We start from the raw sequence: 25,482 nt of genomic DNA on the forward strand, positions 1-25,482 counted from the left end.
CATAATGCTTCATACTTCAGTACTTGCTAAAACAGACAATCACTATTGCACCTCATGCTTAGTATTAAACAATGTATTTAACTTAACTCATCAACTAAGTGTGCAACATAAATGAATCATGTCACAAATCCTAAAGTTTGTTTAAAGAGAGGTGTGTTATTAAATTTTTATGTAATAGAATTTGACATTTTTCCCTGGTTGGTTGTAAAAAAATGCAAATAATTCCATGGGCATATGTTCAAGAAGGGACCCAAGCCATTTCTAGAGATCAAAATATCATAGAGATGTGAGGGTAGGCTTTGACATGTCCAAGCAATCACCTAGTCAAGATTACAAATATAAAGAACAAGTTAATTTTCAATATTAAGCATTAATGTATTTAAATTAGCTGTGAATGGTTTCAGAGTCTGCCCAAAACCAAGATTTTAAATCTAAATAAAAGATTAACCAGAAGCACTGTGGCAAGAGTAATGCATATTACAACAGAATGAATATGCGAGTAAGTCTGAAAGTGAAACCTCAGAGCATCCTCTTATTTAGGGGGGAGCCGGCTGACAGGAAGGCTTATATCTATAATTAGATATACATTTGTCTGAGTCTTTTTTTAATGCACTACCATTACATTGGTGGAGACTCACGCTGAGAGTAAGCATGTCTAAAAGCATTTTCACACTGACACACACACACAAACACACAAGCTCTTGTTCTTCTCAGTTTCTACAAAGCATTTTGTTGTATATTTCCACAAAGCATGATTCACCCACTGACGTCTCAAAACATGATGCCGTCTCCCTGAACGTTTTGACGAAATAAAGGTGAGTAACTCTGTTAAACTGGTACTTTTTCCATCAGAGACGCAAACCACCTTCTGAGTTTTGAGGCTTTTTAGTCAACTATATGCTAGTACAGAGACCCCAAGACATGTTTTTTCAGCTGAACCCCTTTGGCATAAATAATTAATTGCAATACCCCTCAGATTTTAAGTCAGTATTTCAAAAATGTAACAACATAGAACATATTCATGACTCATCCTGCACTTAGGGGCGTATACAAATTTATGTCCAATCAGAATCTTTCTGTAATGATAATGTCCCTCTTGACTAGCAACATCATCTCGCAAACACTAATAGCTTTTTTTTTTTTTTTTTTGGCTATAGTTACCAACTTAGTGTTTTAAAAACAAATATGTCAGTGCAAAGAGTATTGTTGATAAATAACAATATAATGATAAATGTTGCCGTCTGCTTATTTAGAATACTTGAAAGCACGTCAATTTACAGAATAATTGTTTGCAAACACAGTGGAAGCTGTCCGTTGATGTACACTGAAACACTTTGCATAGAAACATTTTTTTTCTCTTGAAAATTTATAAAGAAATGCCAAGTAATACATTGAATTAAACACCATTTTCTTGTAAAACATAGCCTAATCATTTTTTTAAACCTAAAACTAATAGAAAATACTTTGGTTATCTCAATATCTAGCTTGGATTAAACAAGCATTTTACTGTACCTCTAAATACATCTACCATTAACACCAGTCCTGTCCTAGTGTCTACATGGCTGGATGTCTTCATGTATACATTAGTATATGAATCGTGTGACAACCACAAACAATAGCTATCCTTGCCACTTAGACATGCCACCTTCTCAGAGGGGCCCTGTCCATGTCACCCACAAACACACACACACACACACACACACACCTGCTTTTGCTGTCTGAAGGAGAAGGGTTAAATCCCCCCACCCTTACACACACAAACAAACATAACGGTCCGCTCGCATACTCACACACTCCCGCCCCCCTAACCCCAGACCTACACCAGCAGTCAGTTGTTAGTTGGGGGGAGGGGGTGTGACTCTTTGTGAGAGAGAGAAAGAGAGAGAGGGACAGAGCGTTCTACTTCTCATAGATGAGCAGCTGCTAGGCAGGACTGTCTTGAAAGCAGAGAGACAGTGAGAGAGACCATTTGGTGCCTGAATGTGAGCGAGCGAGCGAGGGAGAGAGAGAGAGAGACGCACACACTCAGCGTGAGCCTGTGGTTTAAGCAGACACTAGCCGTGCGTTTAGGGAAACCCACAGTCTCAGCTCCCTGGGATAACGGAGTGTTGTTCCTGGCCCTGCTCTTTTTTCCCCCTTTTTATTCTGTTTTGTTTTATTCCCTCCATCCATTCTCTTCTTCCTTTTGCCTGCGGAGATTGCTGGACCGCTGCTACCTCCCTGAAACACGCCGAGCCGGTAAGCGGGCACGCTAACTATTTCTGTTTCCTGCTTTTTGTGTGTGTCAGCCTTGTTGTATCTCATTTCTGCTTCATTCATTCTAATTGCTTGGGTAGAGAGAGAGAGGCTAGCGCGATACCTAGGTGATGCTGTACCGGCATCCGTCGCAGCCGGCTGGGTGCGGAAGAAGAAAGAGCGAGGGATTGGAGGAGAGAGGGAAAGGGGTGTTCTACTTTCTCAACCCCACGATCGGTCAACTGGGGCTCGTCCTCTTTCACTGCAGCACATGGCAGACCATTCACACACACTGGCACACTGGTACACATCCTGTAGAACTAACCGTCTGCTTTAGTAAAGCTAATTAACACACCTATTAGCCTAATCAATACACATCCTCTCACATTAACTGAGGCCAGTGGTGCATAAGGAGGCGTTATGGGCAAATAGTCAGGCACACTGTACAAGTGTTTTCTTTCTCTTTAAGCGAAGTGATAGCTTGATCTTCATAGAAATTTACATTTACAATACATTTTATTCCCAGTTGACCTTTTGCGCAGGCATTTCGGTGCAAACCAGAAACCACAGAGGGCTAATTAGGCTGCATGCAGTTGTATGTGTGCATGCTTGTGCATTGTTGTAGCCAAAAACATGTAGTATGTGAAGGGCTGAGAGAAATGAATGAAACCATGAATGGAGAGACGAACCACTCCTTTTTTCGATCCTCGCTCGCTCCTGTGTACATTGGAGAGGAAATTCACACCTGAGGGGGGAAGAGAGAGGTGGATGTATGAATGAAGCCCTAAAATATGGAGTCTGGTCATGCATGTCATGATATGAATGCTTTTGGTTGCCAGACCCCTGACATGTCGAGAAAAAAATCAGGTTGGGTGGCTACAACATCTGTCATTTACTGGTAATGAATTTGCGAGGGTGGTGAGCTTTCGTTTTTAGTCATTATATAAAATTATTGTTCCTTTTGCACAAGAACTAAAGATTTGTGTTCTTAAAAAGAACTCGAGCCACACAAAATTTGACGTGTAACCTACTCAAAATGAATGCAAATAAATATATATGAATTCATATATATTTATTTGCATTCATTTTGAGTAGGTTACACGTCAAATTTGGTGTGGTTCGAGTTATTTTTAAGAATGTATATATTACTTGTATGTATATATATTATTATTACTTCTAGAAATGATCGAAAATGCTTTATAAACAAAAAAAGTTTTGAAATTCGACCATCAAATTATTATATACCTCATTAGTTGGTGTCAGCACCATACACACATCAGTTTATCACAAATATATGCTTTACCTTTATATATAATCAATCTGAGGCTGAAAATGTATTTACTTGTCTGTTGCTAGGACACTCCCTTTGAACATTTTATACGAGGCCTCTGATTGGCTGCAGCCAATGATGCAAGTTTCTCACCCCAAATCTTTCCTCTTCGCCCATGGAAACATGCCTGTCTGCATTTCTACCTTTCCATCTTTCTACCTCTGTGTCAAAGACCGTCTGAACCTCTTCTCCATCATGCATCTCTCTATCACTTCTTTGTTACAATAAGGTTAGATGAATAGCACCAATCGGTTTCTCTTTGTTGTCTTCCCACTTTTAGATAAATTGTATAAAAATCTACTTGCAGTAAGAAGGAAAAATCATTAAAGCTTTATAGAGTAGCTGTTCATTCTCAGGGGTCTTCTCTCTGCTGATTTGTGATTTCTGGTCCTGTACTGGTGGCAGTGACTCTGACCCCCACCTTCCACATGAGCATTACATATGTGCTGTACTGTAAGTGGGTCAGGGTAAAGAGTGTTTCATGTCATGTGTGTCTCAGGCCTGAAGTGGCCTGAAGCTGGACATTCATAGAGCGTGGGAATCAGGAGAGGAGGGGGTTGAAATGTCTTTGCTAACCTTGGGACAAGCTTCCACCATCACCACTGCAACCTGACCCATACGTGCATTATAATGCATATGTATCAATGTGTAGAACACCAACAATTTATTTTTGTGCTACTTAAAGGCGCAGTCCATCCAAAAATGAAAGTTCTGACATAATTTGTATCGTTTACCCTCATGTTATTCCCAGGGGCATTTAGTTTCATCAGTACTGTGGCACAGCCAGACCCCCATATTTTCTGCCCATGTTCTCAAATTAGCAGAAAATAAAATTTGCCCATATTTTCAAAATCTTATTAAATGCTGTTATGGATATAAATGGTCTAAACCTGCAGTGCATATTTAAAGCTGTGAATGCATTAAAGAGCTGCTTCGTCTTGACAAACAATACGTTTACAAGTTTAGCTTTCTACAATGGAAAACAACTAAATAAAAATGTGTGATAAAAAAATAAGGGTTTGAGTAAATTAATGAATCCAAATGAATCACAAATAATTTGATCAGCAGAGTGTGTCATTTGTGAATCTGGCATCACAGTTCTGATTCTAAATCGCTCAACACTATTATTATATTAGCAGAAGAATTATTCTCAGGTCAGTATACAATAATCTTCATTGACATATAAAGATTAATTAATATTTTACTGGGGCACAGCAGTTCTCTAAAATGGTGTACTTGACATTTTATCCTCTGCAAAGCACAAGAGAATACATTTTCAAGAACGCTGGAGCTCAGACAGACATTGACTTTCATTGTATGGACAAAAACACACCTTCTTTGTGTATATGAAATACATCATGACTTTGAAGGAACACCTTGTTCTGTGATCTTCAGCTTGGTGCCATTTATCTCCATGAGAATGCTGACATCTTTTATAAGAGGCGTAATGGATTAAATTTGAAACCTCAGTAAAACGCAAGGCTAATTTTAAACGACCTGATAATACTAATGAATCAAATCTAACCAAATCCAGTCAACTGATAACCTGTGTGCTATGAAATTGCTGGATTAATGGCTACACCACTAATTTAAGTTGAAAAGATTTCCATTTAAAATATGAAGGATTACAGAGCAATTGTAAAGTGTAAAGACACACATACTGTTTTTAATAGCTTGTCTGATCCCCTCCTAAAATCCCACTATACTTTGACTTTAATGACTTACAGGAATAATATCACAAATTTTGCCAATAGATCTTATGGCATATTAATGAAGTTTCAAAAGGAAGCTTAAAAATGTATCTCGCTAAACGAGTTCAGGCTTTTTATCAAACTTTCTTTAACACCTATAATTAATTGAACGAATTTGCAACTTCATTTACCCTCAATGTGTTTAACTGTAAGGAGTGTGATTGTGATTGATTTTGCCATTTTCTCGTTCAGTGTCTCGCTTCAGGTGCTTTTTTTGGCACTAATCCTTCGCATAAATTAAACTCCATTTTCTTACATACATACAAAAAGTAGCTACACTATATGTACATTTCTCAGAACGACTGCCACAGGAAATGGTTACAGATACTATATAAGGTCACGGCGACCTGTGTCCACATTTTGATTTCCTACAGGCCTGTGGCGAGAGCAACGGCTGAGACAGCGCTATGTGAGACGCACCCATAGCATGCACAGGCCAGACACTTTTCACTGCTGCAGACTCACCGATCTCTTTCAGAAGGGCATGATCTGCCTAGATGACAGTGGATAGTCTCTGAGACCATTTTATGCTTTTGTATGCATTTTATTATCAGTGCGTCACCACATTCGGACAATATGAGAGATTTGCAGAGGTACTGTATGTCCAAAACCATTGTTCGAAAAATTTAAAGTGGAACAGTCTTGCATGAATTCTAATACTGAAATGATTAAGCTTCAACTATGTAGCTTCACTTAACAGACAGAATAGCAAAAATGACTGTTTTCAGACAGGTTTTCCCAAAAGGCTCTATTGGGACATTGAGAACCAGACCACTGTAGGATTAAAACAAGACTGAGACTTTTTATTTGGCAGACAGGCTCTGTGGAGCAGAGGCAAAGTGAGTGATGCTGGAGCTGATACCGGGTTCTTATCCTCTCTTATCTGTCTATCTGCCCTGCAAAATCAGACCAGCGAGAGCAGGAAAGTTGCTGCCAGACTTCCCACCAAATGCTTTGATGAGCAATCAGAAGCTTGAGGAGCAAGTTAACACAAACTCAAATGCTCCAATCCTTGCTCCAAAGACACAAGTTTTTAAACTGGGTCATGTTGAAATTTCCATTAGTTACGGGGATCAAAAGCATCTCTGTGATTGAGCTCTGCATCCAACCACACTCTTTTTAGGTGTACATTTTTCAGTCACTTAGGAAAAGGCAAATAAAACATTTACAGAGTACTTCACAATTTTGAGAAAAAAAAAAAAAAAAAAAAAAAAAACACTTGAACAAAACAACCCAAGATCAAGAGCATATGACCTAGACAGCATTAAATGAGGTTCACTTGGAATGAGGATAAATATTTGTTTTGTGCAATAACATTGGTTTAATAAAAAACACTTAACTTATACAAGGAATAGGCAACATGTTAATAATAAATATCAGTGCCTGACTTTAAGTACATTCTTGTAAAAGCTACATTCTAAAATATTTTGGCAAGGCGATTTTATTTACATAGCAAATTTCGGAAATGCTTTAGTTAATGACAGTAGTTTACATGAACTAACAATGAAAAATACTTATAAAGCATTTATTAATCTTACCTGTATTTAATATTCATTTCAACATTTACTTATACATTATTAAAATCAAAAGTTATGTCTGCAGACATAAACATGTTTCTATTATTATATTATTTAATGGACCTGAGCTAACATGGACTAGGGAACAATTGCATTTGTATGGACTTACACTAACAAAGATGAATAAATACTGCAACCAATGTATTTCTCATAGTTATTAGTAAACGCTTTAACATGGGACCTTATTGTAAAAAAGTGTTACCCAAATTTCATATACAGTGGTGCATGAAAATTAGAAATAAATAAACTACTTACAATTATGGTATTAATGTGAAGGGTAGATCTTCAAGCAAAGTCAGGATTAATATTTCTTCTGTTTTGAATACTGCAAAAACCTTTTGATGAGCATGGCAACCCTGATGAAAGGACCCACATAGCTGTTCACTGTCATCTATTTTTTGGATGCTGGTCCTCAGGACGAGATGCTAGTGTGCTGATGTCCCAGCAAGACTTCTTCAGACCACCAGCATAACAGCTTTGGGTGCTGGAATTTCATGTTAGTCTTTCTAGAACGGTTCTGAACTAAGACATCAGGCAAACACGTGTGATTTATTCCAAGGAGATTGCAAGTGTTCTTGCTATATTTAGCACCTGGTTTTGCTCCCTGACCTTGAGCAGGTGTGTTCCACACGGGGAGTGAGACATGGGTAAAACAGACACAAACTGGCAGGTAGACCTCAGTGCAGTTGGGTTTAGGCTTGATGACCTGCCAGAATAGCTCAATCACCCCAATGGCAGTAGCGTCTTTTGTTTTCCCTTCAGAAAGCGGGGAAGACAGCAATACCACAATACATAAGGCACGTGCCTTTGTGCAAATGGTTACTCTATTTATGATGCTTTCTGGTGTTCTGCTGACTAAACTGCTACTAAACACATCATTCACTCTCAGGGGATGTTCTGATTTTTAAAAACGAGATAAAAATGAGCCTGAGGGTAGAATTTGGTTATTATGGATCTGGATATTGCTGCCGTATTTCTATTAAGGAGACAATGAAGCAGAACAGTGGAATCCATTTATCCATTCCTGACAGTTGGTTTGTTGTTTGCTCATTGTTTTGCATTGCGCTTTGCTAATAAGGTCCTTCAAATGTAATGCATTGGAAAATTCCAAAATCTAAAGCCTTCATTTTGTGCTATAGTTAATTCCACTCATCAGAAGGAAATGAGCAAAACTATGAAAGATTCCCTGATTCTTATCTTTTGTCAGCCCTTGAGCAAAGGCACACAATGCTAATTTGCAATTGCCCTGTGCGCTATTCTCCGGTCTCAGCCTTTTTTCTTCCAGCGCTGTGGATGGAGGGAGCATGGGGGAGGGGTGGCGATGGAGGATTTTTCCCTTCTTTCTCTCTCCTCTTCCCGCTTCCTGCACTAGCACGTTTTGCTATTCTCTAATATTGGTGCAGGTGACAAGGGGCCGATGATGGCCGAGCATCTTCAACCCTGTCATCTGTAGCATTGGGTTTTCCATTCATTAGCTTCATCCGGCACTGACACTGCCATCTCCCATCAAGCCCCGGAGGCGAGCCCGCTGTCAATACCCATTTCTCTTTGAGGACCTGCCATGCTTGGCTAATGCTATCTCCACACACTGTAGAAGCTATAATGGTGCTCATTAAAAAAGTTGGATATGTCATAGACAGGAAGTGAAAAAGAAGTTCCCTGAATTCCCTTGTGAAATAGAAGTACACTTAAGCATACAGTACTTTTAATGCGATGCTTTTGGACACTTACTTGTATGTTAATTGTAATTAAATGAAAGACCGATTCTCACTATTAACTAATTGCTTATTAGAATACCTATTATTAACATATTAGCTGTTTATTAGTACTTATAAAGCACATATTCTGCATGACCATATTCTATATCCCTAATACCTTACTAGCTGTTAATAGGCAGCAAATTAGAAGTTCACTGAGGCAAAAGTCGTAGTTAATGGTTTGTTAATAGGGAGAACTGAACCTTAAAATAAAGTGTGTCCTAAATGTCTTACCGTTTAGATGCAAATTATATTAAATGCAATCAGCCTTTACAATGTTTTTCTCACCCAGGACATAAGAACATGTTTATATGTAATTTCATAATTCTACTGTATTTAAAATATGGTAACGTTGAATGTACTGACAAGGATTTATGTTACACTAAAATATATAAATGTACTTAATTCCAATTTCTATTGAAACTTGTATATTGTTCATTTAAATATGTTTTTGATTACACATTTGAAATGATTAAGTTGTAATTAAGTACATTTAAAATATATTAACTTTAAATGGAATCTTGACTAGCACTGATAAAATTATAATCAAGTACATTACATGGGCTTTAGTATCTTAGTCAACAAATCAAATGAAATGTAGTAATGTACTTCAAAATGTACATTAAAATATAACTTATAAATGGGCATTATTACGTCTACTTACAAAACACTTAGGTGGCCTATTATTTCTTTAATATTCATTCATATATCTCTGCTAATATAATATTTTAATAATTTCATTATTTTCCACAAAACCTAAGAACAAAATGTAAGAAAACTTGACAATAACAGTGAAAAAGCTTTTTCTCTCCACTATCCATACACACTCTCATTTTTCTTATAAATATCTCAGTCTGAAAGTGCTTTCAAAACCATTTTTGATAAAGACAGGTAAAATAATGTGGACTAGTTTATCCCATATGTAGAATACTTTTATGAATTAAAATCCTAAATAAAAGACGCCCCTTCTAGAAGCACACCCCGATCAAACAGGTGCCTCATTGAAGGTTAATAATGTGTTGGCTTGGAGGCTTTTACTGTAGTTTGACTATAATTAGCAAAAAGTATTTTCACATACTTACAGTAAAACCTATTCACATTAAGCCTGAATGTTCATTGTGACAATATTTTGAAAAGAAACATTGGACCTATTCATGTATTTACATGTATTCATTTTGTAGATGCTTTTACTTAGAAATGAGGAATATCAGAAGCAATTTATAGGGCCTACAATTTTTGCAGAACAAAATGATCCACCAATGTGTTTTTGTACCGTTCTAAATACAACAGCTTTAAGAGCTTTCTGTATAGAGAGAATGCAGAAGAGAACATCTGTTCCAGTTTCTCAGAGAGCTCTTTATTGTAATGCAAGTCCTTTAGATAAAGATAAAGTCCTTTTGAAGTGACCATGTCCTGCCACAGCATTGTAAGGATGTTCCTGGCAAAGGTCAAAGTTCATTAAGAAATGCTTGACCTTGTGTTTTGTTCACTGTGACAGGGAAATCAGTCAGACATGGTAAATGGACTCCATTTATATAGCACTTTCAACAGACCCATGGCCATCCAAAGTGCTTTACAAGTTGCCTCACATTCACCCACTCATTCATACACCGATGGTGGTGGTGTCAGCCATGCAAGGCGCCATCCAGCTCGTCGGGAGCAGCTGGGGTTAGGTGTCTGGCTCAAGGACACCTCGGCACTTGGTCAGGTGGAGCTGGGGATTGAACCACCAACCTTCCAGTTTGCATACAACCTACATGAACCACTAAGCCACTGCTTCTAAGACATTTCTTGGCCCCGGTGACCCTGGATGACCCCTGCACAGTCAATAAGTCTGAATTCTCTTAACACCGCAGTGAATTCAGTTCCACTGGCCTGGACTGAATCTCCACAGCATGCATCTAGCACTTGAAATATTGCTAGTGACTTCTGAAGAGAAACATATTGTTATACACTACCTTTGAGGGGTGTTGTTTTGTGTAACATGTCCCCTACGTATTCTAAGCCCATGTGTACCATTTATAAAGTAATAACTACTGGTTATAGACTAATGGTTATACTTTATCAGCATTAAATTATTCAAAAGTGACTTTAAGGACAATTTTAAGTTTTGTCCTTTTTAGTTTAGAGAATGTTTTTATTATTATTATTCATTATTAATTTAAGTTTTAGTTGTTTAATGCATCAAGTTAAGCTATTAAAATGAAAAAAATTCTTTTAATATTATTTTTTAAACCAAATTTTTATTATGGTTTTAATTTTAGTTTCACTTTTAATTTTAGTTAACTACCATAGACTTTATATTGCACAATATTACTGTTTTTACTATATTTCTGATCAAATAAATGCAGCCTTGGTGAGCATCAAAGTCTTCTTTCAAAAAGTTTTACCGACCCAAACATTTGAACGGCAGGGTAAACATTTTCACAATCAGTGTACCTCATTATTATTATTATTTTTTTTACAGTAAATAGTAATTAAATTGGTAGATTCAAAGACATATACATTGTGTTAACATTTGTAGGTGAAATTAACCTACAAATTGTATACTTGTTAGTCTCTGCACATTAAGCTGTGTATTTTAACATCTAAAATGAACCCACTTCAGTGGAACTACAGTAGAACTGATCCTGAGTCATGTTAGTGTGGTAAATGATCACGAGATGTTATTCTAGATGAAGAAAGATCATATCAGTCATAAAGTCACTGCAGTGAGCAGATTGCTTTGTGTGCTGCATGATGCTGCACACTGCCTCAGATTTATGAGGGACATTGCTGCATAATGCATTGAGCTAACTCTTTACATGCCTCCTTATTTGGAGGGTGATACTGTGTGTGTGTGTGTGTGTGTGAGAGAGAGAGAGATGATAGATTGGTGGCTGTCCGTGCCACTCAAGAAATGAATCAGATTGTGACCTGTCGAATGTATCCATGAATCCCTCCCCAGAGATTTATCACTATATTATCTGCATGACTGACTGCTTTAAAACAAGCCACTGTATGTAAGCAATATTGAGATTTGTGATCAAATTAATATACATTTCAGTGACCTGTTATTACACTGTGCAGGTAACAAAAATATTTAACAAAGACTCTGGTTTTGCCTAAAGAAAATAAGTACTCCTAGCCTATAGAACCATTATATATTTACTTCATTCATTTCTTTCAAATTACTCCATTAGTCCTATTATTCTCAATAAGTGCTTCACAGTTTGTATTATACTGATTTTTTGCACTGATGGGTTGCACTAATCTTGTTCTCAGAAAAAAAAAAAAAATTGTTTGTGCTTTTTTTTAACAGCAATGAGGGTTTGATGAGGTTTGCATGAAAATAATGTCATTAATAGAAAAAGAAAATCCTAAAAGGCTTAATTATCTCTGAAGCAAAATGTCAAAACATATGGAGAGATTTTGGCAGGAAAAATGTGATGCCTTGTTGTTTGCTTTTTTTTTTGTGAAACATGTTAATCTGACCATCTCTTTATTTCTGGTTCTCTCTTTCAGGTAGCGGAGGCTGATGCTGTGATACTGCAGGAGAAAACTACAGGCTCTCATTTGATGCAGTGAAGTGCTCCGTGAGGACAATCGCAAGCAAAGGTATGGAACAAAAATAATGCATCCATATTCGTCATGCCATATGGCACCATGCATGAGAAAAAGAGGTGAAAATCAAAGGCAAAATAAGTGTCTGAAAGCGATTGCATTCTGTCTGCCCACTTTCATTGTTGGCGCAGATTTTCTCATCGGTTTCAGCACAAACAGTGTCACAACTCCAATCAAAAATAGCCTATGAACAGATGCCATGCAGAAACATTTATAGATTTTAGCTTCCATCTTTGAAGCCATGCTTATTTAGTGCAGTCTGCCATTCATATCTTTATGAAGCAATGAAGCCAACAGATATTTGAGACAAAAGCTTTAGTGTTGAAGTTATGCAACATCCTGCATGTGGCATTACAATAAATATGCATTTCCTAGGTCAGGTCTGGACCAGTCTGAGCGAGTCAGAAAGGGACAGTGTGATATTGCTGTGTAAGCACAAGGTTTTGCTCTAGTTTCTGTCTCAGACAGTTGCGATCCATTTCCATTGGCCCAACAAGCTGCCACCAGGGTCATTTCCTTATAACGAACTAGACTGGGGCTCTGTTCTCAATGTTTAGTTCTACAAAGTCTGCTTTAATGAATTTCCTTTTTTCCACTTTAGCCCAAACAATACATTTTATATCACTGATCATTTTAAACCAGAAAATAGCAAAAACGACAAAATAGTAGGTACTCTCTTTTACTACAGAGCACAAATCGATGGCTGTTTAATTCTAAATTCAGTCGAGGATATGTTTTGTACACAGGAAACTGCAATTGGAAAGCTCAAGCTATCGGTAAACCCCTGCACTAGTATAAGCCAGCAGCTCTCTAACCTCTCACCCCATCTAAACCAAGCATACATGTATAGTGGTACCACGGAGAAACAGTTTCAACAGGCTCTTTTAAATTAAGCCCTGCCTTTAAATAGCTGTTAGAAAAAGAGAAGTGTGAAAAGAGCAGAGCGATGTTGAATGCAGAGCTGCAGAGGGGACCGTTGGTAAGGCTGAGAGGGTTTCTGTGGGGCTCTACGGCACCAGCCGCATTAAGACAGACTCTTCACAGCTGGGTTCAGGGACCGCTCTGGAGGAGGAGTACAGCGGAGGGACAGACTCGAAAACTGAGAGGACTAGCACAGTGAGGCTTTATTAAGGGAAGTTGGAAGAAGGAAGGCAAACATTTGTTGGCTGGTAAGTGAAGGACAATCATAGGTGTCAAGCTGTATGCTTTTTGTTGACGTGTCAGATACGGAAGGTTTATTATTGGTTGACAGTTTCAGTTTTTCAGTGAGAGCTTTGGGGAGACAAAAGATTGATGGATCTGAGGTTTACGTGAGAGCTTCTGTTGGAATGAGGCACAAGGGATAACACTAGACAGACAGACAAACAGATAGAGACAGAGAGACAGACAGAGACAAAGAGACAAATATACATTAGACTAGGATTTGGCTGGTAGATGATGAAAGCCTCAGATAGAGAGAGTAAAGGCGGGAGAGGCGATGTGGTCCAGCCATGGAAACAGGGCTCTACTGGTGGTTGCCAGGAGACAGGCGGAGGGGGATATATATTGCCTCTTAAGTGATAAACAGGCTGAGAGGAGCCATCTTTGTGTTGCGTGCCATAAGCGAAGGATATGGCTTTATATGAGCTTTTATTAGTGTTCCTGTGGCTCAGTGGTAGAGCATTGCATTAGCAGTGCAAAAGGTTGTGGGTTCAATTCCCAGGGAACGCATGTTAGGATAAAAATTTTAGCCTGAATGCACTATAAGTTGCATTGGATAAAAGCGTTTTTTTTTTTGTTTTTTTTTTGTATGAAAGATTTAAAAGCCTAGATATGTAACAGCCAGGTTTTTATTTCAAACACTGCCAATATGCGCATTTGTGTGTCTTGGGAAATGCCATGATAGGTTTTGCGTTATCATCAGTGCCAGGATAATCCAGCTTTTTTATTTCTCGAACGTTTCTATATACTAGTCTGTCCAGAATTGTTCCTCTATTGCAAGCTTTTATTTGCACCATTTGGTGTCCATTGCCATCTGCAGTTGATATTCAAAGCATGCAAACTGATTTAACAAACGAAATGGTTATTTTTACATTATATTCCAACCAAATGCAATGCAATAAAGCGATAAGCAGCAAAAACATTTATTCTAAGCAAATCAGAGTTTTTGTCAATCGTTTCTATTTATGTTTTGTTGAGCTGGTTAGCCCCACCCATTGTGAAATCTCATTTGTCCAAAATTCCACTCCATAATAACTGATTAGCTATAAATGTGTCATGTCACATAGCAATTTCACTTTCAGTATGGACAGGAAGATTTGCTATAAACGTTAAGTCACAGCTGGTTAGGACAGGCAGACCTCAGCTATGTGCTACTACACAGTGTTAATGTGAGTTCATTTAATAATACCTCGCCATTATTTATAGCTACTGTACATCTCAAGTCACACGATGCTAGATCACCACCAAAAGGTGTTTGTTTCTGCTTGTGCTATTTGTGTCATGATCTCTGGGTTATTTCTGCTCTTTTCCTGTATTATATTCAAATGCTGCATTGCAACAAACACCATAATATTCACATCTTTAAAAGCATGCATTTATTTTTACCAAACTTCTATAATGAAGAAAAGAAAGGAAAATTGATTTTTTTCTGTCCCCACAACAAACATTGCATTACAGCAGTGTTACAGCACTTTGTCAGAAGGGTTATTCTATTGAATTATTTCAGACACAAACAGCCTCTTTTATTACAGTCTACCCTATGGAAAAACTAGCAGCTTTTTTCAACTTTATGCAATGCACAGTCTAGCTCTTGTCACAGCATATGACAAAATCCAGTGCTTTTGCAGTGAAAATAAACACTGAAGTCTTGCTAATGAGTATCATCTAGGTTGTATTTCTTTGTACTGTATGTATTTGTCTTCCTTGCCCAGGTTTGCCGGCCATGGGGAACCTCATTAAGGTCCTTGGCAAGGATTTAGAGAACTGTCCTCATTTTTTCCTGGATTTTGAAAGTAAGTTTTTCGCTGGTGTATGGTGTGTGTACTTGTGTTCGGATGTGTGTATGTGTGTGTGATTGGAGATGGAGGTATCAGGGTTGAGCAGGTGTAGACGCATCCTCTAGGTGGATGAAGACAGACTGAAGTTTTTTTGTTTGTTTTTGGAAACTGTTTCTTTTTGCTCTCATGTATAGAAAGAGAGCAGAAAGGAGGAGTTTCAGTGTGACCATATGAACATCCCACGTGAATCTCCACACCTTAAGTCCATCCCCCACACCCTATACGCCCCGACCCCCATCCCAGACTCCACGCACATTCACACGAACACACACCCAACACCAGACACACGTCTGCCACATCTCCCATGACCCACGTGCATCTCCCTTCTCTCTGTTCCAGGGGGATCATGGGAAATCTCCTGAAACTGCTGGCTTGCACCGAGTTTGAGCATGGCCCAATAGTTTTCCTTGACTTTGAACGTGAGATCATCAGCTTCTTATGTTTTGAGTTTGCTTTTCTTTCCCTTTTGATCACAGTTCCTCCTCATTAGCTGTCCTCTACATTTTCACTTCCTTTTCTCCACCATCCCTCTTTTTGTGAATCAATGCCTGGCATTCAAGGGTTTTTTGGTGACCTCAATTTGTGACGTGACCTTTTTTGCGCTCCTCTCCAGGTCACTTATGATTCGCTGAACCAAAGGTCGTTGTACGAATGCCATGCTTTTTTTTTTTTTTTTTGCAGTTAGAGCGGGATGGAAAGCATAATCACATAACACTTACCGTATCTCTTTTTTTTACCCCAAACCTTTGCAGACTTGCAATCTGTTCCGGTGTGTCCTGTGCATCTGGATGTGTGTGTGTGCGTGTGTGAATGCATTATTAACCAGTCTGAGGATTTAAGGAAGTGGGAATGGAAGCTGCCTATTGAAAGGGGAGCCTCAATTTCCTTTTTCTCTGATGTCATGTTCCCTTTTAACCCTTACCTAAGCACTTCTCTCCCTCCTTTCTTTTATGACACCTCTAACAGCTACATGCCTAACATCTCCTTTTTTATGGAGGAAATAAAACTCCTGTCCCTGAAAGTGTGAGAACCCGGGAAGACTTAGAGTAGTTGTTGTCCAGTCTATAACATCAAATGTAGGCTGCCCTTGCTCTACGAATTTGCATAATATAAAGTAGTAATATCAAAATGTTGAAATCAAGCAAAAAAAACAAAAAAACAAATGGACAACAGCCACTCTCCTGATCTGTACTTTGTGATTTTGTGATAGCGAAACAATGATCACCTGTGTTATACTGCACTGGTTTACATTTCCTCAGTTCTGAAATGGGGTTAGTGTGCCACTAATGGCATTCATAAAAAGCCAATATCTCAAATACAAGACACAAGTGGCATAGAAACAGGCTTTGAGGCTCTGAAACATGCGATAACCAAAAGGTGTGTGTGGTGCACAATAAAAGTGTGCAAAAGGGAAAGCAAACATTACATTGCTACTGTAGCATTGACGCCTGTCTTCAGACTCTGCTCTTTGAAGATCACGGGCAGGATGAGCAAACAGACCCGGAGGTGACATGAATGGGAGGAGCCATTGGCAATTAGACTGAAGCTTAGAGTGTGTGTTTGTTTGTACTGAAGTATGTTTGCTCAGCTGATAGCACAAACAGCTATGTGTGTATTCAGTCAAACACTGACAGGGAAAATGCATCAAGGAGCTCTGACAGGGTTAACTGCTTGTATATACATCACAGCCCCTCTGCTTGGATGCAAGATAAATCAGGCCTGCTTCACAGATCACTTACCATACAGAGGCTTGAGCAATCTTAATAATAATCCACAAATACCTTCCTTCAGTAAAAAAAAGCCCAAAGCAAACAAAAAGAAAAGAAAAGGAGAAAGATGATGGATTTATTTCTTACAAACACACAGCTTTTCACTTCATAAGACATTAATTGATTGACTGAAGTTGTGTGGATTACTTGTGAATTATTGTGATGTTTTTATCAGCTTTTTGGACTCCTCTGTTTGGATGTGTTGCATATCATGCGGTTAAAACCCGAAGGCTAAATAGAGAGGTCCTCCAGAGGATGATATTGTTTGCTTTCCTGCCTGCTATCATCAGCTTATTAATCAAATGCCTGATGCTTGCTGTGTTGGAAGCTGACACGACTCTTTAAACCCATCCCAGCCTCGCCAGCGACTCCATATGGAGCTGCTTCATTGGCCGTGGCCTTTCATCCACATTTCCCACCGGAGCTGTTAATATCAGCCCAAAAAAATCCTGACACACACTGACACAACCCAAATCCTCCTCATGTACTTCCGACTCACAATAACACCATCATCATTACCAGATTAATCCATATGGATTTATGCTTCCTATCTCTCAAAGCTCGTTGGAAAGCACTGTCCCCCTCTGGGTGCCAAAAGAAGATGATAATCCAATGTTAACACCAAATTAACTCACACCATGAAAGTTTCTTGTAATTACTGGTCCAGTTTTTTTGATGTAACATATATCCAAAACAAAACCTTAAAGACAAGAAGAAATGATATCAGTGTGATAGTGTGACAAAGGTGATCCATAATTCAGGTTGGCCAAAGAACTGAAAGAGGACAGTGTATATTTTGAGCATATATGTATGTATGTCACATTCTGACCAACTGTTTCTGACTTCTGCCCTCAGATGCTCAGCCCACAGAGGCAGAGACAGCCGTGTGGAATCAGGTTAGTGCCGTGCTGGAAGAAGCCCATGGGATACTGGCGGAGTTACAGTCTTACAATGGAGCAGGACAAGAAATAAGAGAGGTGGGGCTATTTTTACATTTATTAGCTGTGCTTACCTCTGCAAAACCTGCTGCTACAATGCTAGATTGCTCTGGGTGGTTGCTTTCTCATCCAAGTCAAAATATTGTCCATTTATTGACTGTTTTATCATCTTCCAGTATAATATTGTAAGCCTGGTTGGAAAATGAACTGAACATGTCTTATCTAAAAGCTGCATGTTTTGAAATATAATGCATGTATAGTACAATTGTTGTGGTCAGTGCAAATCACTAATGAAAAATTAGATAAATAGATAAAAACTGTCATTTGTCTGTCATTTGTTCTCAAAAAAGAAATACTGTAAAACAGTAATATCAAAATTAAATAACCCTATTTTAATATAGCCTACACTATCATTCAAAATTGTATATCGTTTAAAATGCAGCGGAAACATTAATATTGTGAAATATTTTTAGTTAAAAAAAAATGTTTTCTATGTGAATATATTTAAAAATGTAATTTATTCCGGTGATGCAAAGTTTTTAGCATCATTACTGCACTCTTCTGTGTAACGTGATCCTTCAGAAATCTTTCTAATGATGATTTGCTGCTGAAATATTTATTATTATTATTATCAATGTTGAATACCTTTATATTTCTGTGGAAACTGTGATACATTGCTTCAAGATTTTTTTCAATCAGTATAAAGATTAAAAAGGAACAGTTTATATCTAAAATAGAAATTATTTGTAACGTTGTAGGCTATTTTTTTTTTCTTTGACCAACTTAATGCATCCTTACTGAATAAAATTATTAATTTCTTTAAAAGAAATTAATTTCTTTAAAACTGCATTAACACTGCATATGAAATGTCTCTCTGGAATACTTAATTCAGTAATGCCATTGAGTGATCACATAGTTTTGTATAATGAGTGTTAACCTGGATATTTCATCATCATACATGACAATGACTGATGCTACTTTCATGCATGGTGAGCATAAAATCTTTGATAGATGACTAGAAGCTCAGAAGTATCCAGTTAAAGCAAGAAAAACCGAACACTGCAGCTAAAAACTAATCCAAAGTAACCTTTTCCAATTAAATCAAAAGATTAAAAAGAATAAGGATTTATTTGAGATAGAAGTCATTTGTAACAATATAAATGTCTTTACTTTCACCATTGACCAATTTAATGCATTCTTGCTGAATAAAAGTATTAATTTCTTTCAAATATGTATGTACCAGTAGAGTTTTCACTCCTTTTTTAATTTAGTGGGAAAAAAAATACATTTTGTCCGGGTTACAACCCCTAACTAGAATAATAGTGATGCGTACCATAGAAAGATCCTGATATTTATTCATCCTGAGCCAGGAGTCAATTCACCTGTTATAAAGCACCTAGGCATTAATAAAGCATAAGGTTTGAGCAGTTTTCAATCATTCTGGTCCATAAACAGCAAATGTGCAGTAGTAATTCAGCTGTGAATGTTTCACATTGCTGAATAAATCGCACAATGCAAGTTCATTTAAAGTCTACAGATGACCTTGAGTTTTATAGTCAGTGTAAATGAAGGCTGTGTTTTCAGTTGTTCTCGCTCGTCCTTCCCTCCAGGCGATCCAGAACCCCAATGACCTCCAGTTGCAGGAGAAAGCCTGGAATGCAGTCTGCCCCCTAGTGGCCAAGCTCAAGAGATTCTACGAATTTTCTCTCAGGCTAGGTAAGTGGGTGGCCGTTGTTTTCCAATCGTCTTCTTTTAAATTCATGTAATGGGCCTTGCGTGCACGAGTCGTCCAACGCATTGACCGTGTGTACAACGAGTGCTGCAAGCATCCGTTTCTGTCCTCCTCTGCAGCTGACCTGGTAAAGAGTTGGCATGGCAACTGCGGCAGCAGAGCGTAGAGGAGGCTGTGTTTCTGCCTCCCATGCACGCTGACAATTCACTACATGGTTTGCAATAGTCGATCAGCTGCCTCTTTTTTCACAGCAGTGCTGACTAGTGAAGAAACACAGATCTCTGGCCAGACAGATAACATGCAGATAAGCTTTTTCCCTGAAAGGTAAAAAGAGGCCCCACCCTCCTCAACACATCCTGCTATCCGCAATATCTGGACCCTGGCTGATAGAGTCAGGTTTCTCGGTAGGCCTCCAGATAAAACATATCAGCTTCTTATTTATAGTAGGGCTGCTGCATATTTGATGAGAGGAAAGGATAGCTCCTCTGGAGGCATGCTTAGGCATACTAATGACATTCAGACATGGCTCAGCTCTGGCGGTGAATCTGTACAGTACGTCTTCTAGACGCCAAACAGGAAACAGCTTTAAACAGTACAGCGCAGACCTGCAGCATGAATTCACTATGATAATGTTAATGCAGTGATAATATTGATAAAACTGCATTAGCACTGCTTATGAAATATAACTCTGGAATACTTGATTCAAAAATTGTATAAATGATGATTAAACTGGATATTTCACTGTCAAACATGACAACATCCTGATCCTGCTTTCATAGTTGTCATATATTGTAATATGACCTGGGAGAATTTCATTTTTTTATTGCAATCTTTAAAGGATGACTAGAACCTCCGAAATATCCAACACTGAAACTTAACCATAGAAAAAGTAACTTGGCTGTAATAACAATAAAATAGAAGTATAGGAATATTATCTAAACAGTTATTCATGTGATTACAAAACTGAATATTCAACAGCAATAACAATAATACAATGGGTTATTTAAAAAAAAAAAAAAAGGAAGTTTCATACAATCATATTTAAAATTTGGTAAGCCACCATGTAATAACTGGGATAACGTACAGCCTGCTGGTAATTTTACTCCCTATTAATACGCTTTGGAGTTTGGTTATTAAATGAGTTTTAAAAGCAGCCAGAAACAAGCATTAATGATCATAGTCATGTACTGCAGTTGGAACTCATTCCAGCGTTCTCTAGTATCCAGGCAACACTGATGGGATCACAGCTTCTTACCAGAAATTGCAGCAATTACAAAAATACAAAAGAGAGGCGTTAGAGGCAGATACAATGGTAACTGTTGTGCTGGTAACCATGCAGAGCAAATACACATATCGCAGTGCTGCGCTTTTGATACATTAAGCAGGTACGCTGTGTGGATTACAAATCAGATTAAAGGCCAGAGGTGTGTGTGTGGGTGAAACTGATGATAGAAGGCCTCGAAAATCTTGAGGGGTGACAACAGCATTCACTCTGAATGAATATGAGAAGACAAAATTTAGCAGAAAAATGATAATAAAACGTAAGGGACCATCAAATCTGTAATCAAAATGTGTTTGCAGAGAACGCCCTGCGCAGTCTTTTGGAGGCCCTCACTAGCCCACCTTACGCTCCCATGCAGCATCTGGAGCGAGAGCAGGCCCTCGCCAAACAGTTCGCAGAGATCCTACACTTCACTCTCAGCTTTGATGAGCTCAAGGTGAGCATTTCTCACACATTATTCACTTTGATTTCATGTGCTCAGCTAAACTATTTAGATCTGCACTCAGTCAAGCCTCTCACGCTGAAGTTCTCAGACAGTCACGTCGAGTTAAACGTCTCAGTGGCATCACTGTTAGCTGGTCTCTCTCTAAAGTGCACCCTTGAGAATGGACATCTAGGAAATAGATCTTCACAGTGATAGGTGTGAAGCTGGTAGCCCCTTTAATAATCTACACTGAAGGCGCTTTTGACATTTCTGAATCCTGTCTTTACTAGATGACAAATCCAGCCATACAGAATGACTTTAGTTACTATAGGAGGACCATCAGCAGGAATCGGCTGAACAACCAGCAGGTAAGTTCACAATCTGCTGAAATTGATATCACTACACTGAATATAATTGGCTGTGAAAACAAGATTCACAAACGGTACATAGAACTGGCAAGTGGTAATTCACACTGAATTAAACATGAAATTCTGAAGCAGAAAAACTGAAATAAGAACATTCACTCTGACAATAGAAGTCATACATTTTCAATTAAAGTTGGGAACTTCGTTTGAATGACAAAGCTTGTTAAGAATATGACCAAGTTCAAATGCAGCCAGTGAAGCTCATGTGATCTGCCTCATGACGCAGTTTTATAGTGTAATGCATGTATGAACAACCAACAGTTTGAGCTAATCATTGTTAGTGTGCATGCCTTTGATGCAAAGAAACACATCAAAGTGACTATAATCGGCTGAGCAAAGAGTGCATTTGAATAGGAAGGTTAATGTGTTACTTCAGAAAAAGCTTAATCATGTGACCTGATTTTTTACACTTGCATTACAGTTAGAAGCTGAGAATGAAGTGAATAATGAAATGGCCAATCGGATGTCGCTCTTCTACGCCGAAGCCACGCCCATGCTCAAAACTCTGAGCAACGCCACGACTAAGTTTGTGTCGGAGGTAATGCATGATTTCACCCAATATTCTGCAAATGTGGGATAGTTAAAGAATACTTATCATGTTATTCCAAACCTGTGAGTTGAACACAAAAGATATTTTAAAGGATATTGGTAGCCAAACGGCTGACTGTAGCTATTGACTTCCATAGTATTTGTTTCATACTATATGAAGGCAATGGCAAATGATGACAGCATTTTCATTTTTTGGGTGAACTTTCTGTTAAATGAAGAGTAGCCTACATATATCCAAATATGTCAATGTCAGGGGAATACAGAAAGAAAAACGGGGAAAAATTAGTTTGTCTTAGTTTAAAGTTTTTACTTTTAGATATATCCAAATACATTTGAATGACAGTTTTGATTTGTTCAATATAGGTATTTTTCCAACCATTTGACTTCCTGTGAAACGGAGAAAACAGAAATGTTGTTGCCCTCTAGAGGCTCTTACCGGTGTTCATTTCTATGCATATTGCAGAACAAGACTTTGCCAATTGAGGACACCACAGATTGCCTGAGCACTATGGCCTGCGTGTGCCGTGTCATGTTGGAGACTCCGTAAGTTCATCTGATTCAACGTCTTTTCAATAAAACTACGTGATCATTTGAACATTTAGAAATGTCAGTTATCCAGAATCCATTCAGTTTTGCTTAAAGTGATCACTATTTCCTGTCCATAGGGAGTACCGGTGCCGTTTTACTAACACAGACACCATGCTGTTCTGCATGCGCGTGATGGTGGGCGTCATCATCCTTTATGACCATGTTCATCCAGTGGGTGCCTTTGCCAAGACCTCCAAGATTGACGTAAGAATGCTTTATTAGTTTCAGGTACACTGGACCCAAAAAGTATTTGGACACTTCAGCCACAACTTGGTCATTGGACTATAACAAAATATCAAATTCAGTGTAATTTATTTTTTTAGCAAACTAATTCACATTATATAGTAACATTGTACTGTTGAAAAAATATATACCAGTATCTAGACACTTTCTGGATGTTAGTGGATCTAATCAATACATAAGTGAACTTAATAAATCTAATGTGGCTAAATTGTCTACAGACAAATGCAACTTCTGCATGTTTTTGTGAATATATTTTATACTTTCTTAAATGTGCAGTTCCCGTTCGTGCACTGGTGAGAAAAAAAAAGACTTCTTTTTTACACAAAAGCTATTGTGACTTATAGCGCTCAGGTCATGTGGCCTACTTTTATGGTGTTTATTTGTCATACGAGACCTATTTGTTCATTTTATAGACAAGAGAAGCCTGGGAGTTTCTACCTAGTATCGCCACACATTGTAGTACTTCTAAATCTAGAGCAGCGCTAGAGGGGTTTGTGGTCGTTCACGTATGCTTTTTTTGGGTGTGTGGGTGGGCGTCCATGATCACAGTCAGGGGTGAGGGACAGAAAGGGGTGACCTTTCTTTTAAAGCTGTATTTTTGCATGCATGTGTGTGTGTGCGTTTGCAGATGAAGGGCTGCATCAAGGTGTTGAAAGAGCAGCCTTCGAACAGCGTGGAGGGACTGTTGAATGCACTGAGGTGAGTGTGCAAATACAACACCTCCAAAATGCACATGGATAAAAAAACTCAAATGTGTGTAGAACATGCATGACCTGAAAGCTTATTTCTTTCATCCAGGTACACAACAAGACATTTAAATGATGACAGCACCTCTAAACAAATCAGGGCCCTGCTTCAATGAGAGCGAGAAAGAGCGAGCGCAGAGAAAGAGACTGACTGTCAGAGAACAAACGACGACGGCTGGCAAACCCCTGAAGCCTGTTTGTTTACAAGAGCAAAATGCAACTTGATCTCAAATTAAATAAGATATTCTAGAAAAGAGATAGGAATATGAAAATAAATATATATATAGAGAGAGAGAGATTGTTGATGGTTCATCATCGTGTGTCATTTTCTAAAAGCAGGAAAAATAGAGATATATATAGATGTATATTCAAATTCAAAATGCAAACAGAACTACCCGATACAAATATAAAGGTCTTACAAAAACATATTAAACTGAATTCAAATGTGATCATTAAAACCACCAACAAAATGGTTCATATTCCAAGTTACGTCTCAAAGTATTTTTGCACACTTGAAAAGGAGTCCCACTTCACAGGAAAGACTTTAACGTGGCTCGAAACAGTGTATAGCTCAGATCCATTGTCATACGTTTAGACTCGATTTGATTTGTAACGCCTTTGCCTCATTATCCTCTATACGCTCCATCCAGTGCATTCTGGGAATCGTGGGTTTCCTGGTAAAACTGCAGTCCATGGCATTTCCTCTTTGGCACAAAGTCTGTTACAGAATAAATGTAAAGATCACATACTTGAGCTCTCTCAAACGCATACTATAACCATCTAGCTGTATATATTCGGAAAGCACAGGATAGTTTTGTATAGAAATGAAGCGTTTTGTTAGACTTCTTCACTAGTGCTGTACAGCAATACTCTACCGAGGCGACAACTGCGAACACGATCGTTTGAAATGCCTTCATACCAATGTAAGAGACACGGGATAATGCTAAGAGCTCGTCTGTGGAGGTTAAAGGCAAGTTGTACATATCATGAGACGAACAATCTTTTAAATAGCTTCTCTTTTTTTGGCTCTTATAAAGTTTGGATGCTAAATGGAGCAAGTAAGCCATGAAACTGTAATTCAGACGCAAACACACATTCTGCCCTGTGCCATAGCTGCTTCTCGTACCCCTGCGTCTCATTCAGAGTCCACATATTACAAACATCATCTGTAGAAAGTGAGGAACTAATAAACCAAATCACACCATTGTGAACGACAACACAGCGATGTGGATTTGCTTTCCTCTGTATCCAAAAGTAAAAGCGATGCATTGCCTGCAAGCAAATCATTGCCAAATGAGACTGCGACATTGCCTAGAATAAATAGAAGTGATCTGCCGAGTGATTCGTTTAGTCATGAACACAATCTAAATCTTGAGATACATTATATACACTCAGACTTGAAGTTGCAAAACACTTGGTGTAAATAAGAGGAGTTTTTGAGGCCTAAACAAATGTTCAGTAGAGATTCTTTCTGTTAGAATTACAGAATTAAAAA

At 38.3% G+C, this 25,482-nt stretch overlaps 1 protein-coding gene across 8 annotated transcripts; it reads left to right on the top strand.

Annotated features, from left to right (window-relative positions):
• The first annotated feature begins 1,875 nt into the window (after positions 1 to 1,875).
• On the top strand, positions 1,876 to 25,482 carry LOC113119570 (protein FAM49A-like). 8 transcript variants are annotated; one of them, XM_026289140.1, is made up of 14 exons: positions 1,876 to 2,238; positions 2,337 to 2,538; positions 12,155 to 12,247; positions 15,166 to 15,246; positions 15,631 to 15,710; positions 17,916 to 18,037; positions 19,609 to 19,714; positions 21,312 to 21,448; positions 21,727 to 21,804; positions 22,283 to 22,399; positions 22,874 to 22,953; positions 23,076 to 23,202; positions 23,870 to 23,940; positions 24,040 to 25,482. In XM_026289140.1, the coding sequence occupies exons 5-14, from the start codon at positions 15,638 to 15,640 to the stop codon at positions 24,101 to 24,103; spliced, it is 975 nt and encodes a 324-aa protein (XP_026144925.1). In that variant the 5' UTR covers positions 1,876 to 2,238; positions 2,337 to 2,538; positions 12,155 to 12,247; positions 15,166 to 15,246; positions 15,631 to 15,637; the 3' UTR covers positions 24,104 to 25,482. The 8 variants fall into 8 exon arrangements, with proteins under 8 accessions (XP_026144925.1, XP_026144926.1, XP_026144924.1 ...); XM_026289141.1 differs by lacking the exon at positions 15,166 to 15,246; XM_026289139.1 differs by lacking the exon at positions 2,337 to 2,538.

This window comes from Carassius auratus, chromosome 19, assembly GCF_003368295.1.
Source record: "Carassius auratus strain Wakin chromosome 19, ASM336829v1, whole genome shotgun sequence".
In the NCBI taxonomy this organism is placed as follows: Eukaryota; Metazoa; Chordata; class Actinopteri; order Cypriniformes; family Cyprinidae; genus Carassius; species Carassius auratus.

What these genes read in the sequence shown, in the direction of transcription:
- LOC113119570 (XM_026289140.1), top strand. Translation starts at nt 15,638, where the DNA reads ATGGGAAATCTCCTGAAACTGCTGGCTTGCACCGAGTTTGAGCATGGC. An exon ending in AGTTTTCCTTGACTTTGAAC is followed by an intron (nt 15,711 to 17,915) that starts GTGAGATCATCA and finishes TTCTGCCCTCAG; the next exon opens with ATGCTCAGCCCACAGAGGCA. An exon ending in GGACTGTTGAATGCACTGAG is followed by an intron (nt 23,941 to 24,039) that starts GTGAGTGTGCAA and finishes TCTTTCATCCAG; the next exon opens with GTACACAACAAGACATTTAA.